At 37.0% G+C, this 16,096-nt stretch overlaps 1 protein-coding gene across 1 annotated transcript; it reads right to left on the bottom strand.

Moving 5' to 3' along the window:
- Window positions 1-243: 243 nt before the first annotated feature.
- Window positions 244-5,506, bottom strand: LOC121945614 (protein NDRG1-like). The gene is made up of 12 exons (XM_042489882.1): window positions 5,456-5,506; window positions 5,047-5,152; window positions 4,470-4,590; window positions 4,270-4,332; window positions 4,075-4,135; window positions 3,484-3,570; window positions 3,145-3,201; window positions 2,853-3,019; window positions 2,203-2,302; window positions 1,953-1,988; window positions 1,797-1,848; window positions 244-775 (listed from the first exon to the last, which is right to left on the bottom strand). The coding sequence occupies exons 1-12, from the start codon at window positions 5,504-5,506 to the stop codon at window positions 543-545; spliced, it is 1,134 nt and encodes a 377-aa protein (XP_042345816.1). The 3' UTR covers window positions 244-542.
- Between the last annotated feature and the right edge of the window lie 10,590 nt (window positions 5,507-16,096).

Genomic DNA, 16,096 nt, shown 5'->3' with positions numbered 1-16,096 from the left:
CTGTCACAGTTGCATATAATCAGTACACATTCCTACAGTAATTAACATCCAGTTTTAACTCTATAGGAAATACTCTTACACACTGGACACACATCTGAATTTTACATAAACGTTTTCAACAAACAAATTTTAGCTTCATGATTTTCTCATAGTGTACATCATTATAAATGTTGGAGGAAGAATCTCTATGAGAGAGGAGCAGAAAACAAAGGAACAGAGATGTGAACAGGGACAGGGATTTAAAAAAACAAATTAAAGAAGGATACAGAGGTAGAAACATACAGTAAGAGTTCAGAGAGGAGGAGGCTGAAAGAGATGAAGAAAAATTGGACGGAGAGACTGGGAATAATGCCAAGAGAGAGTTAAATTGATGAAGGGATAAGGAGACAGAGGGGTAGAACAAAGTCACGAGGATATACAGCCTGTGACGTTATCAGCTCGAGATAGTGCAGATGAAAGGGCTTGACAGAGGGAAGCTGTCCGGGTGGATATGATGAGGTATGATTTGATTTAAGTGCATGGGATTCAGGGCAGAGTGCGCTCTAGCATGCCATTTCAGTGGACTTTGAGATGATGTGGTCCACGTTACTGCTGGAGATACTCTCCATAGAGACGTCAGTGTGCGAGCGCCCACGCTTCTCCTCGGTGCCGCGCGAGTGTGTTCGGCTACGCTGCAGCTCGTTGGTATGCGCGCGGCTCCGAGAGCCATCAAAGGACGAGATGCTGGAGCTGGAGCTCGTCCGCGAGCGAAGTCTGGTCATGCTGGCACTGGACACTGGAGGAAGAGGAGAGATGTTTGTACTGTACTGCATCAGAGAGTTTATCCAATCAATAATTTGCCAACTGATATAGCACAATATTGATTCAACCCACACTTAATCCACTTATGGTAATAAATGTCCCAATCATTTTCTGCTATAAATGTGGAGTCACAGTAATCTCATATTTACAGGAAGTGATGTTTAACAGTGGTATATTAGACATAAACTGAGGAAGAATTGAGTTTATGAGTAGCTTCCAGATGGGAATACTTCCAGTGATGATCTCTGACATGTATTGACTCTAATTTAAGATTAAGCTTTACTTTTCATTTCAGGTGGAAGCACAAAGGGCTGCACAGAGTGCGAGGTACAAGCTGTAGGCACAAAACAAAGCCAACAACTGACCATAAAAGTAAATCATCAGTTAAAACTAAAAGCAAAACCTAATAAAATAATTATTAAGATGAAGAATAAAAAAATAAAAGGCACAATGTAAGCCAGAAGTGATAAAAGAAAAGAAAAGAAAAGAAAAGAATAATTCTAAAGGTAGATAATCAGAAGATGTTAGTGCGTATGAATTTAAATAAACCAAAAATCTAAAAACAAAATAAAATAAGATAAATAGACCAATATGAGATGATGAGTTGAAAAAAACAATAAAATAATATGAAATACAATAAAATAAATTGTTAAAATAGTCGAACCAGACTACTGGAACTAGAACAGGCAGCTAAAAACTTTACTTTAACTTAAAAAAAGATGATACTGTTGGCGTATATCATCAGGTAATGTTTCAGTGGCTTGAAGCATAAAAGCTAAAGGCACTTTTAGCTGTATTTGTGGAAATAACCAGGCAACCTGTTCCAGATGACCTTAGTGGTTGAGCTGGCTTATAGCTCACAAGCATATCGGAGAGATAGTGATGTAAAGCCTTAAAAACAAGCAATAACATTTTAAAATCAATTCTAAAATTTACTAGAAGCCAGTGAAATGACTTTAGGTGTTTTTCGGTTGAAGGTCATGATAGTGACTTACAGTATCCCATGCCCTGGATGAAATATTTCAAGGCTTCGATCACTTTAGCTGGCTGTGGAAAAAAAAAAGAAAAGTATTAAACATATTTTCAACTAATCAAGAGTGCAGATTCTACATTATTGCCAGCTGAATAGCCAATAAAATGTCAAAGCCTACCTGATCCACCTGAGGAAGTCCTCCACAGTCAGCCATCTAGAAAAGAAAGTTACGATAAAGTCAGAGATAAAATCTTAACCTGGTGTTAAATTATTTACAGTTAGTAAAGCTGACCATAAGTCGTTATTTGACAATTACAGATCACTCTTAGATTGTTCTTCACAGGTTTCTAGGCTTCACTGTATGTTATCTAAAGTTTTCTCACTTTTAAGAAATAATTATTTGGTTGTTTGCTTCCTCTTTAGGTTACCTTGAGCAGTGTGGTCTTGGTGGGGTTGAGTTTGGAGTTGCAGTCGACCACAGCCTCCACAGCTGGAGAATTATCTCCTACAACCAGCAGGCTGGAGCACCTGTAAGCCAACCGACAGGCAGGTGAAACAGGCAGAAAGACCAAGACACATAGTTAAGATGACAGAGCCTGCTGCCAAAATGATCCTGAACACAACTGGAGTGAGCAGTGAGCATCTTAGGATCGGAGAATGAATTATTGTAGCTCATATAGATCCCTTCAACCAGATTATGTTGCCACCTTTTCATGTAAAGTAAGTTTAGATGTGTTAATCACAAACCGAAAACACAGATTGAACCAGGTTTTATTCTAATTACAGTTAACCCTTTAAAACCTGGATCAGCTTCACTTTTCCTGTGCTGCATTCAGATGGCTTTCACAAGTATGTAAACCTGTGGACACTGAGCAAATTGATTTGATTTCTTTTGAAAACATGAAGGGAAAGGCAATAAGCAACTTGACAAGAAATGTCCTGCTAATTACAAGAAATTAGTAGATTTAAACCGTGGCAAAACAATGCCATTACAAATATTTACCAAATAATGTGAAAAAACAATAGACTATCAAGACCCCGCCGCTATGCCCTTTCAAAAGGTCAAAGTTGTACTAACTTGAGCGTCCTGACGTTGATGTTTCCTCCAGGAATAGGCCGCTCCACCTCCAGAGCGTTGCGGTTGTTGTAGGAGCGGAGAAACTGACTCACGTTGGACTGGTTCATCATTGTTGTGATGTGGTGACGGTATGTAGCTATGAGGTCAAGGTTGGTCTGGATCTCATCCTGAAAAATCAGTTAGATGGTAAGACATCAAGGCTGCTTGATTTTTGACAGAGTGTTTAAAGATGCATGTACCCACATTTGTTGTCATGGTAACAGAAGCTAATCACTGAAGCCTGTAAACTTACCTTTCCAAACAGGTGTGTGATGATTGTGTCTGGGAGAGTGTGGGTCCATTCAGTGATCTAAAAAAAACCACAAAACATACAAAATTACTTTCACATTCACATCCATCTACAGTCAAATATTAACCTATAGTTTATTTATGTTACATCTGGTCAATCATGTGGAGAAAATATTTGTGTCAGAGTGATAGGTAGAAAGTAACACAATATTGGAAACAGATGATGGTCTTATTGAATACACACACACACACACACACACACACACACACACACACACACACGCACACTCACTCTCTCACACACACACACACACACACACACACACACACACACACTGCTCACCTTGCTTGCAACAGAATCCATTAGTCCTTCAGCGCTGGGGTTGATATTGATCAAAACCAGTCCGTCCACCATATCAGGGTGATTCAGCTGCACACAAACACAGACGACCAGTTAGAGATATAAATTCAACAACTCATTTACACCTGTTAACATTTTCAACACTTCTCCTATTTAGTTTGTGAGTGTGTCATGTCACTCTTGGTAAACGGATCACGTCCTTGATTTATACAGCCATAGATTTCAGTTAATTCCATGAATACCATCTTTCTGTTCCCTATCTAGAGTGTTGTTTTTTTTTTAATGACAACATGGGTGTCGTTACAGACTGGAAAGATTATCAGTCTTTATCAGTTCTGCAAAGGAGTGTCATCTAACCTCAGGGACTCATGAGTAGTGATTGTACCTATTTAGCTTTGCATAGGAAAGGTGTGATACATAAATTCAATTTATGTATATTCCTGTCTACACAGCCAAGTTAGGATGTGTACTAAATATAGTAAAAATTCAACTTAATATTTTGCAAACTAGGCGATCCATATTGTCTCTCTGTCTGAAGTTCAAATCTGATTAAGAGATAAGATTTGAACTCACAGCGAATTTAGCCAGGATGTAGGCTCCAGCTCCAACTCCCACTCCGATCACACTACGCAACCTGCAGAGCACACAGTCAAAAGGTCAAAATGGAGACAAATCCTCATGCACTGTGTGAATAAACATGTTATAAATATCCTAACCTTTAATAAAGGGCTGACTGAAATGTTTTCATTAAGTATCAGAATAACTCACCCATAGTGTTTGAGGACAGCAGGCAGTGCTTCAGACAGCTGGTCCATGGACGGATAGGTATACCTGAGGGGGCAAACATTAACATAACCATCAGAAGGTGTGAGATTCACTCACTCAAAACTCATTTGTTATAATATTAGAATTGCAGCATGAAATGTAAATACATTTCAGACTTAAAGTATTAAAGACAGTGCACTGACGCTGAAGGCAGTGTTTTGGCTCCCTCATGTTGTCCTGGTGCTTCGACGTGACAAACAGGCAAATGTCTGATGATTTCCCGCATGTCCTCGTGGTTGAACAGTGTCTCAAAACAGGACTTGTCTATGAGAAGGAAAATGACATTAATCTTGTGAAGTGACAAAAGCTGATAGAAATATGAGAGAATACAAGGAAAATTACACAAGAAGATAAGAAAACATGTATCATCAAGGTTAATATTTATTTAGAGAGAATTTAATATGCATTTGCTGATTCAAATGTACAAGATGCTTGAATTAAAATGCAAAAAAAGTTATTTTTTAGAGGATATCAAATAAAAGAAAGGGTAATTTGTGCATCTATGCAAACCAAGAGGTTTTACACAATTAATTAACAAACTGTATTTCTTCAGATACACAATTACAACACAGTAGGAAATCTGTTTTTTGACTTTGCGAAAATATCAACAAAGTGATGCTATAAAAAATCAAATACCTTTGATATGCCAATCTTAACTTGCATATAAAGTTTTTATACATTGTTTTGTTTTTGTTTAGTGAAACATAAAAAAAGACTTACGATTCAGTCCAACATCATGAAATGTCAGGATTGTGGGGCGGTTTGTCCTCGGAGTTCCTGACATGATGCAGTGGACGTTCCCATACTGAGTCTCTACATGCTCCTCCTACAACAAGTCACACATTTAAATAATTAATACATGCTGTTGTTTGTGTGTACATCTGATACATTTATAAACATTTTTAAAGCAGATTGGATCATTGTTTCTCATTATGTTTTTGTGAACTAAAACCAGAAATCCAGATGCTGATGTTCATAATATTACACTCATTTCACTGTGCACTTTATATCTAACCATGCATAAAAAACCTGTGTTATTGAGGTAAAAGTAATTTGACTTTGCACAGGGATTAGACCTGCAGCAGTGACTCTAGCAGAAAGGTTAACTTAAGCTCTTTGGGATACTCACAGTGATCTGGGGCTCAAAGACAGAGTCACACTCGTTCTCCTCCAGGACCATGGCTGCTGATGCGGAGTAGACCACAACAGAGATGAAGGAGATATGCAGTAAATGTAGAGCAGATGTCCTTTGCAGATCTATAGATCCTTACAGTCCTCTTAAACTTTGAAGCAAAGAAGTTTTCCTCCTGTTTTGTATTTCTTGATGCTGCCCGTCCCGCAGTCCTCAGAGCAACAGTTCTTTTGGTGTGCGACAGATTCAACGTTTGAGCTGGTTTATATATCCTCAGACACTGATCTGTCTCTAAGCCTTAACTCTAACCTGGGTCACACGTGGCTAATTGACGCCTTACTGTTTTAATCTGACCTCAGGCTGCTGTGTTCCCACAAAGACAGCTCTAGATTTCTGCAGGGAATTAATCAGGACATCCACTCTGTTTTCATGCAACATACAATACTGTGAGCAAATTATACAGCTCTAATGACAAATGGTCAACATTACTTGAGTCATGAAATGTATCCCTAGACATTTATTAAACTTATTTTTCTCAAAGTCAGGTTTGAGTAATCTTTGTACGAGTCTTATGTCTCACATACAACAACTAAAATGTATTGAAAACACTCAAAATGTTACGCGGGGAATAAATCTGACCAGAAGTGTCTTGTTATAAACGTGATTGGTGGGAACTTCAATTAATAAAATCACAAGTAAAGCTTGTTATTTTCTTTGCTTTGAGGCATCAGAGGAATCACAACACCTTCAGCCAAGCCGTGAGGAGGTCAGCTGCCTAATCTCAACGTGCCATCTGTTCCTCATGGAAAAACATTCAGCTCCCTCCAATTCAGCTAACCTTGACCCTCCTGCTAATTGGGTGCATTGACTTTATTTGGGGAGCTACTCTGAAATCCCTGTATGTCATGTTGGTCTTATACAGCCGTACAGATGAAATGAACCAAGAGTTTTTAAAGAAAATACCTATAACTTTAATCCCACACCCTACAAGTACATTAGGTTAGTCTAACCTTGAAAAAGTCACGATGCTCTTTGAATATCTTCTACCTTCATTTAAAAGCACTTTAAAGTTGGACCTGGCTTGCTGGTGGGGGAGGTCCTGGTAAATGAAGGAATATGGTCTAGACCTGCTCTACCTTGAGATAACCTTTGTTGTGATTTGGTGCTATATAAATAAAAAAGACTTGACTTGACTTTTGCTTTAAATTCTCTGTGAAATGTCATCAGTTGGGGTTCATGGGACTAATTATCTGTAGCATTGATGGTCATAGTTTATAACTTGAAACTTCTCTGTAAATTAAATTTGATTTAAAGAAAAATCCCCCAAATAAATAAAATAAAATAAAATAAAATAATCTTAAATAAAATAAAGTAAAATAAAATATTTAAATTATTTTTTTTTACATATACATTTTTATGATGCAGATAAGTCCCATGCAGTTGGCCTGTTGAGCCATTTTCAACCCATGTAATGCAAATTTTTATACATTTAGTAAGAAATGTCAATATTAAGTCATGTCAAGTCACGTCAATTAAAAAAAAAAACATGTTTAAAGGTCTAGTCTGACGGATTTAGTGACATCTTGTGATGAGGCTGCAGAACTAAGACTTCTCCCATGTGCCAAGTGAGTAGGAGATGGTGACTGACGTGAAAACACAAATGGAGCAATGTAGAGCCAATGTTTGGTTTGTCCTCTCTGGGCTACTGTAGAAACTACAAGGACCCGTTCTGTATGTAGAGATAAACAGTTCATTCTATGGTAACAACAACACACTGATTCTTGTTTTTAGGTGGGTATAAACTGATAAACACATAGTCATGGAAGTTGTGTTGTTTCTGCCAATAGATTTCCCTAAATCCCATTCACTGGACCTTTAAGTGCACAGTACCTTTTTAAGCTTTCAAATCAATCTATTTCACTAGGCAGTGTAAGGAAGTTCTTTAAAAGTTGTAGAATAAAGAGAAAATAAATCGATTCTCAGATACAAAAAAGTTAACACTGTAATGCACTTTGGTGGTATTTCTTCCAGTTACATCTTTGTGAAAATGTAATATCGGAAGTCTGAAGTCTTGACTTATGGCTGTTTTAAAACAAGGTTTACTAAGTTTGAGGAGTTTTCTGATATACTACTTTGTAGGTTTATAGCTTCATAAAATAGTGTGCTTTTGGGTAAAGTGAACACACATCTACAAATTGCTTCATATTGTCCTAGGTGATTTAGTTGCTCTTAAATGAAACAGTGTTTCGCTTGTGAAGGCATCAAGTCAAAGGTTTGGGGATTAGCTGCAGGAAACAAATGAGTGCTATCCCCTCAGTCACGTAGCTCTGAGCAAAACACTGAACCCCCAACATTGTGACTGTCAGTGACTATCAGCCTGACAAACACTACATATACATATACAGTCATTGTCAAGATATTCCCTCTACCCTTTGATATACTATAATGTAACGAGGTCCAGACAGTAACAGGTGGACGACGACACAGACAGCAACAGCTGGCTGAGCGGAAACGCGGCAGACTGCACAGTGACCATCTTCTTTAAGACGTAATGCCACCACTGCCGTGATGACACATACACACAGAGAGCTGAGTGTGCAGCAGGTTTAATCCATTTAGTGGTAGCCGAAGAGCACCGGGCGCCAGATGGGTCTTACTCAGCCTCACGTCAGTCTGAAGCCATTTTAACATCAAACTAACCCTGACTAAGCTTTGGCCTGCTAGCCTATTTCACCACTGACTACTGTCCCATATTTTGGGATATGTTGAGGGCATTTCAATTGATTGATGTGTCACCTACATTATAAAGATGAGATGTGACAATGCCAGCAACATTACTAAGACTTTATCATGCTCATATTTGATTCTACAGTTAGAGTGACCAGTTTTGCCATTAATATTAAAACACCCTGATGGCAATAACTGTCTCATACAAACACAGTTTAATTCATTTTGCTCTAAATATTTCTACCCATATTTAGTCTGTCTGCAGATGAAACTTCTGCCAATTCAATTAAGATAATACCTGCAGCGGTTTCATTGGAGACACTGTCACTCGATCAAACAGGACATTAAGCTTGTGAAACAGATGAAACTATAAATAACACATTCAGTCATCCACGTTGACTTTGTTCAACTGTCAACAAAGTAAAGTGCTATTAAAACATTTACAAGATTGAAAATATAGGGCTACTGCTGAGGCTTATTTGACACAAAATGACTACAAAACGAATATTCCATTAGTTAACCATTTGAAACATGAGCAAATTGGATAGATTTCTTTCAAAAGCATGGCCTTACCCGACTCCTTTGTGTCTGTGTGAGTGTGATTTTTGTTTATTTTTTCCAATCATCTTTTTTATGTGTGGTGTGGTCCTGTTGTTTTGGTTTTGTCTCTCCTATGTTCTCCCCCACCCCTTGTCTGCACTCCTTCACTGTGCACACTTGGTGGCACTCATCAGTCTACACACCTGCCTGCAATCAAACCTGTTCCTACAAGAGAGCCAGCTCTACAATCACTCCGTGCTGGATTGTTGCTGAACATGGTCTGTTGCAAGTAAAGTCCACCTCTGTTTCTTACCTTTTCTAGTTTTCGCCCGCTTGCCCGTTTGTGATTTTGCTAAGGCCTCTTTGTGATCCAGCCAAAGATACTACAAGTACACAGTTCACCCCTCACCTCACCTCAGCCAGTCATCCAATCTATCATTCTTCTGCACATTTCACTATTGTACCAAAGAACTCTTCCTTATTATTTTTTTGTTAAAATCTGTTCTGTTTGTTTGCATGACAAGACGGCAATGAGCAATGAAACGACAGAGCGACAGAAATGATCAAGAAAAGTAACAAGTAAAAGAAAATTACCTGAAAATTAGCAGGGAAAAAAAGAGTTAAAAAAAACAGCAAAAACAAGGAAATGTCTGGAAAGGTGCCTAAAAATTCAAATAGTTTTTTCGCGCAATTTTATGATTATAAGTACAGTTTTTCCTTGGCCTTTTTTCTCTATTTTTTATTGTTTTTCCCTAGCTTTTTTTTTTTTAAAAGATTATAAAGCACCATGTTGTTGAAGGAAATTTCAAAGTTTTTAATACTTGTGAAAGGCAAAAAGCAGCACAAAAAGTGATGTTGCTCTAGGTCTCAAGGGGTTAATAGATTCCTATTTTAACTGAATACTGAACTCCCCCTACATCAGTTCAAGTCATTTGGGGCAGAGGTTCAATAAGGGTCGAACAATAAGCCACACTGGTTCACAATACAAGGAATAAAGTGATTTATAAAAAATGATTATAACACTAAAAATCATATTGCCAGGCTATGTGATGCTGTGAGGAATATCTGAATTGTGTCCAATATGAAAACATATTTTTCAGAGAAGATAAATAAAGTCAGGAATGCCTTCTTCAAAGCAGACATATGAGTTTCCATAGCAGGAAAAGCACAGGTGTTACTAATTACATTAATAATTCTATTTAAGTGTCTCAGTAAACCCTGACAGCGTGACAGTGAGCCAGCATGATAAATGGAGTCCAGGGATTTAAGATTGGCGGCAGAGTCATGTCTATAGATAACACCACTGTAATCCAAGACAGACAAGAGAACGGCTTCAATTGTCAGCTTCCCACTGAGCATAGGAAAATTAGCTCTGTTTCGGTACAAATATCCAATTTTTGGTCATAGCTCAATGACATGTGTGTCCATGTGAAATTTAATTGTAACTTTTAGATCCAGCCAGATACCAAGATCTTTATTCTCTGAGCTCCTCCCAATATTATGATGATTCAGGGTGGTAATATGCACACTATTGTCCAAAAAATATCTGTCTCTAGAAAAAAGCATGTATTTGGTCTTGCCTGCATTAAGTACTGAGTTCAAATTAAATAATGCATCTTGCAATTTGTCAAAGGCTTGTTGTTGGCTTTCAGCGGCTGAATGTGCAGTATCAGCAAAAAAATACAAAACAATATCATCCACATAAAGATGGGCATTACAACTTCTTATAGAGGATGTAATGTTGTTAATATAAACTGTGAACAAAATAGACCCAAGACTGAACCTTGGGAGCTCCCTTTGGCAGCAATAAAAATACAAATACATCATTCCACAAAAAACACACCATGTTGTCTATGAAACCGGTCATCCTGAGCCTGCATTTCTTGTATAAAAGGTGCTATACAAAAAAAGTTTATTATTATGATTATGATTATGATTATGATTATGATTATGATTATGATTATGATTATGATTATGATTATGATTGTTATTATTATTATTACTATTATTACATCAGATATAACCAAATAACCCCTGCTCATAAGAATTATGCAAAGTAGCACAGTGGTGGATAAAGTATACAACTCTATTACAAAGTATTGATAATCCTGTTCAAATATCACTCCAACCCAAGTGTAAGTTGCTGAGTCAAATTATTACTTGGGTTAAAGTACTCAGGTACTTGCTTTAAAAAAAAAAAAACCTTAAGTATTAAAAGCACTTTTTTAAAATCTCAACATTACAGTATACAGTACATTGTCACAATACATTTACAGAACCTATTGACTTAAACAACCCACTGAATGTACTGACTTGCTTGTAGTTTTTGTTGAATAAAAATTCTTGTAGGCTGCAATGAAGTTTGTGTGTGGTAAACATTTAAAACTGTATGCATCATTCTTCATCTCAAAAACTTTAAACATGGACTTGAGGTATGGCCATGGGTGACCTGATGAGGAATCTTCATCTCCATCTGCTGCTGTAGCCATTACTTACACCAAACACCATAGCCACATAGACACAGTTGCCTGCTGATGACCTCCCTTCTCTGTCTCTATTTATGATCTGCTTAATCTGAGTAGCAAATGTCTGAGGTAGACGTAGGGGAACATGACCTTGATAATAAACCACAGGCAGAACTGCATGATTACAGATTATGGACTTTTAACTTTTAGATAAGAAAAAAAATGTGAAAAGAGTCAAAAATCTAATAACTGTATTTCAAATGTAATGGAGTCAAAGTGATAAGTTTCCAAATTAATAAATAAATAACTGAAATAGAATAAAATAAAAAATAAATAAATAAAAATAAAGTAAAGTACAGATACTCAAATACAGCATTTAAGTACAGTACTCAAGTAGGCTAAGCGTACTTTGTTATTGCCCACCACTGGTGCGGCGTCAGTCATTATAGTAAAATCTAGTGTTGTTATTTAAAGTAAATTTTTTCAACGTCACAGCCATAAATTTGCCATTTGAGGCTGCAATTAGGTTAAAAAGTTACTCAAGAAATTGTCAGACTGAGCTTGTAGCAGACATTCTACATCTTTCTGTCTTCTCCACTAGATGGAAGCAGCTGGATGCAGCTTGTCAGCTGGCAGCATGGAGAAAGTCCAGTCAACAGACTGCTTTCTTGTTCTCTTGACAAATCTTGCTTTGGAAATTATTGTTTTTTTTAACATTAAAATTACTTTGTACTTGGACTCTTTGTTTTGATTGATTGACTGGTGTCTTTATTTTGAACGCGTACAATACAAAAAAAGCAGTAAAAACGTGAATTTTAAAAAATAAGGGAAAAAGGCAGAATAAATTCCATTCAGAAACTGTCTCAATTTACATGTGTGAAAAGAAGCAGAAAGAAGTACATACTTATTTAATCCTCACCACTTGTCACTTGAAGCGTTGTGTTTGGAAATCCCATGTGCGCGTGTCTGTTCCGTAACAGAAGGGATGGACAGTGAGATGGAAAGTGACTTTTGAAAGCCAAGAATCCTGACATACTGTGAAGTGATCATTGACTTACAGTATGTAACCTGTTGTGTAACCCGTTGCACATGTGGTCGTGATGTTTGGTGTTGTGGGTGAGAAAGAATCTGGTGTATTGCTTCTGTAAGAGGTTTGCATGAGGGCAAGTATATTTATTATCCTTTTCATTATCTTCAGTGACCTTGGCTAACATATACATATATATATAATGCAGCTAACATCATAAAGTTTTATTGCTATACTGACAGCTGGTTGTCATGGTAACTCTTCAGTCTGCAGGTGAAAGTCCTGCCATCCAGCTCTCAGCTTTCAAAACACTCTAATTATACACACTGCAGCTGCTGCCGCTTGCTACATGCTTAACTGTGTGTGTTTCTTGTTGTTTGTACGTGTGTGTGTGTGTGTGTGTGTGTGTGTGTGTGTGTGTAGGATTTCTCTCTGAACCTCTGTGTATGTGTGTGCTTTCTTTAGTAAGCATGTTTCTGAGGGTCTGTGTGTTTACATGCAAAAACACACTGGCCCTTCCCACGCTTCCTTGTATGGTGTGGTTATGTGAGGGGACATCATGTGGTAAGATTGCCATGGATTGTCAAGAAAAAGACATTTAAGTAGTTTTGTAATATTTATTATTATTGTTGTTGTTGTTGTTGTTGTTGTTATTGTTATTATTATTTATCCATAGGATTACTTCGCAGGGTCTTGGCCCTCAAGCTGGAAACCACTGCTATCTATAGATAACAAAAACTACAAACTTATCATACAAACTTATATCTTTGCACCGATTTGTATCTCATGCTGTTTTATTGTCTTGTATTGTATTGTATAGATGAAACCACATCAAAGATCCTCTTCACATCAGCTGAACTGCAGTCACTGTAAACTGACACTCTTAATCATTTGTTTCCTCGAGTAATCTAGTTGAACTTCAAAATATTTGCACGGCTCAAAACAGGAAGCCCCTGAAATATCATTTGATCCAGCACTGCATACTGCTGCTTCTCCACCATCTACTTCTGGCCAATGAAGGGCTCAATTTTCAAAGCACAGCAGTCCACTAGGTGTTATATCACACCCCTTAAACACAAATTTAGACCTGAAATCATTAAATGCGATTGTGTGTCATTTCGACATCATGAAGATTTACTTGTGTGTGAAACAGAAAATGCTTGCTCAGAAAACTGCTGGGAGAAACCGTGTTTCCATTTCATATCCAGTTTCTTCTTAGTTTGCTCTGGGGATTACATAGTATTTCACACTGCTGCATGAGCAGTGTGCCTCAGGGACAGAATTACAAAGTGGTGCAGGGGAGGGGTCACTACTGTGTAATTGTATATATCAACATGGTAAATCAGTGTAAATGTTAAGTTTGCCTGTATCCCTTTTCATCAGCTGTGAGTGACACAGAAACAAATGTATATAGACATCAGTTGTCAGGAGGCTGATTTATGAAAGATTTACCTTGTTTCTGAGGTGGCAGATGAAGAAGGGCAATTAACAAGGAATTACCAGTTGTAATTAATTTGTAATATAAAAGCATTAACTGTTAACCTTTAAAAACCTGGATCAACTTTAGTTTTCTTGTACAGCATTTTCATTTTCATTTTCACACGTATTTAAACCTTTGAAACTTCTTTTTATGGGAAAAAGGCTATCCGCTACTTGTTAAGAAATGTCCCACAAATTGCAAAAAAATACCAAAAGGTGATAAGGAAATGACCTAGAAAAACAAATTTCCTTAACACTGACACTTATATGCAAAGTTGTTATAACTGTCATTATATATTTAAAATTAGATTAAAGAAAAATAATTATTATTTTACCTTAGCATTTTTTTCAGGTCATTTCCTGTTTTTGCTCTGTTGTGTTTCTTTCCTTTTTATTTTGCAAATTTCGTGTAATTTTTTTGCAACTTTTTATGAATTTCTTGCAAATGTTTGTTAACAATTTCTTGTTAAGTTGCCCACTGCCTTATTTTGATGTTTTTGCCAATGTTTTCAGGCCTTAAAGGGTTAGTAACAGTTGTAGTCACCCACTGGTTGAATGTAGCAAAGTAGTATTTAATTTTAATGCACTTATGTACAAATTTGTAAGGACTTTTTTATGCAACTTCTACTCTGCTACATCTCAGCTCTTTTAACCCATCTCAACCCATTTGTCTGACAGCTTACGTTTCTTTTCAGATTACACTTTTCTCATACTTTTCCTAGCCAGTGTCAATAAACAAAACAAAAACAAATAAACAAATATCAAATATATAAAATAAAAATTGAAATGTTACTCTGTGGGCTTAGAAAAATTCTCCTACTTAAGATAGATAAACTAAAAAAACCTGAACCTTTCAAAAAACTGGAAAATTCACAGCAATAGGGATGTTGTTCTGACACCATGAGTGGCTCTCACAGGACAGCGATGCTACAAACATATGATGATATAACAGATGCACTGCTGTAGATTAAAGCACTTAATTAGCACAACCACAAACATAGGATACACATTAATGCAGCAATATTAATTCCAAAGCATAATAATAAAGCACCACAAGGACATTTTTTTCTGCAGAATAAGTATTTTTGATGCTTTATTTTTTGGGATAATACTTCTGTACTTTTACTGAAGAACATTTTTTTTTTGTTGCTTGGGAACATATTCACAGTGTGGTATTAGCACTTTTATTCCAAGTTACGGATACTTCTTTCACTAATGTAGTTATCCAATAGGCTAGCTGACAAACCGGTCAAATGCACTTTGGTTATATCACTGTAAGGTCAGACTTTTTTTTTTAACTACAGGCTATGTTTGTATTCATCAGACACAAATACGACAGAGTGAGACGAAGAGCTACTGAACCAGATTGGAGTGCTTCTATAAAGGCGATGGAGGGTTTAAATAGCACCATCATTACATAATGCCAAGAATAGCTTTCCAAGAGTAATCTAGCTAAACAGGTGAAAAAATGCGGAGTTATAAGAATAACAAACATTGTGCTTTAATAAGCAATTTCACATTAGGCCTTATTATTATAATTATTATTCAAAAGAAGTCACACAGATATTCTCAGGTTCTATGGTTTTAAATGCTTGTGAGAGGCATCTGATTGCAGCACAACAAAACTGATGTCGATCCTGGTCATAAAGGGTTAAGATCAAGAGACATAAAATGCCAAGGTTATATAATATTATTTAGCTGTACCATCACGCATGCCATGATTAAAGAGTTGTGACACTGAAAGGTCTGACATAAGAGAACAAGGTAATAAATTATCTCTATTCATAGTTGTTGCTTTAGTCCAGCTCTGGCAGGCGAGCCTGAGCATAATGATTCATGATTACTGTGATCCATTATAGTTACCATCAGCAATCATTGGTTTATAAAAATAAGGCTTGAACACTTATTTGACATTTAGTTGCAGCTGTGGTAAAAAGATCCTGAAGTCGTTGCAGGTTAAAGGCCCAAAGTGTCCTTTAGGCTCTGTCAGAGGCCCAAGACTGCCGGCTGAGGGTTGACCTACAGGGTGTCAGCTCACATTTCCAGAAACCATTATAGCAACCCTGTTTAGGCCAGTGCACTGCTGTTTGTATGTATTAAAACAGGTGGAACTGGGTGTTCCTCAAGAGGATCAGATGGGGGGAGAGTACATGAATTTAGAGGGTTAGTATGTAGTGAAAGGATGTCCCAAGTGTTTATTATTACTTGTATTACATTTAATTCAAATTTTCAAAAGTACCCAAATAAAAACGTTTAAATACAAATAATTTGGACCACTTTGGACTGCCGATACTTTTTGAGGGTTGAAGCGCCAATGGGCGGAGCAAACCAGCATTAAAAAAGTTAAAACCAAATTGTGTTAAACCTGCATTCCTTCTGTTAGCCATTGGTTGCAAACAT

This window comes from Plectropomus leopardus, chromosome 7, assembly GCF_008729295.1.
Source record: "Plectropomus leopardus isolate mb chromosome 7, YSFRI_Pleo_2.0, whole genome shotgun sequence".
Taxonomy (NCBI): domain Eukaryota; kingdom Metazoa; phylum Chordata; class Actinopteri; order Perciformes; family Serranidae; genus Plectropomus; species Plectropomus leopardus.
This window is presented reverse-complemented; position numbering and strand designations above follow the sequence as displayed.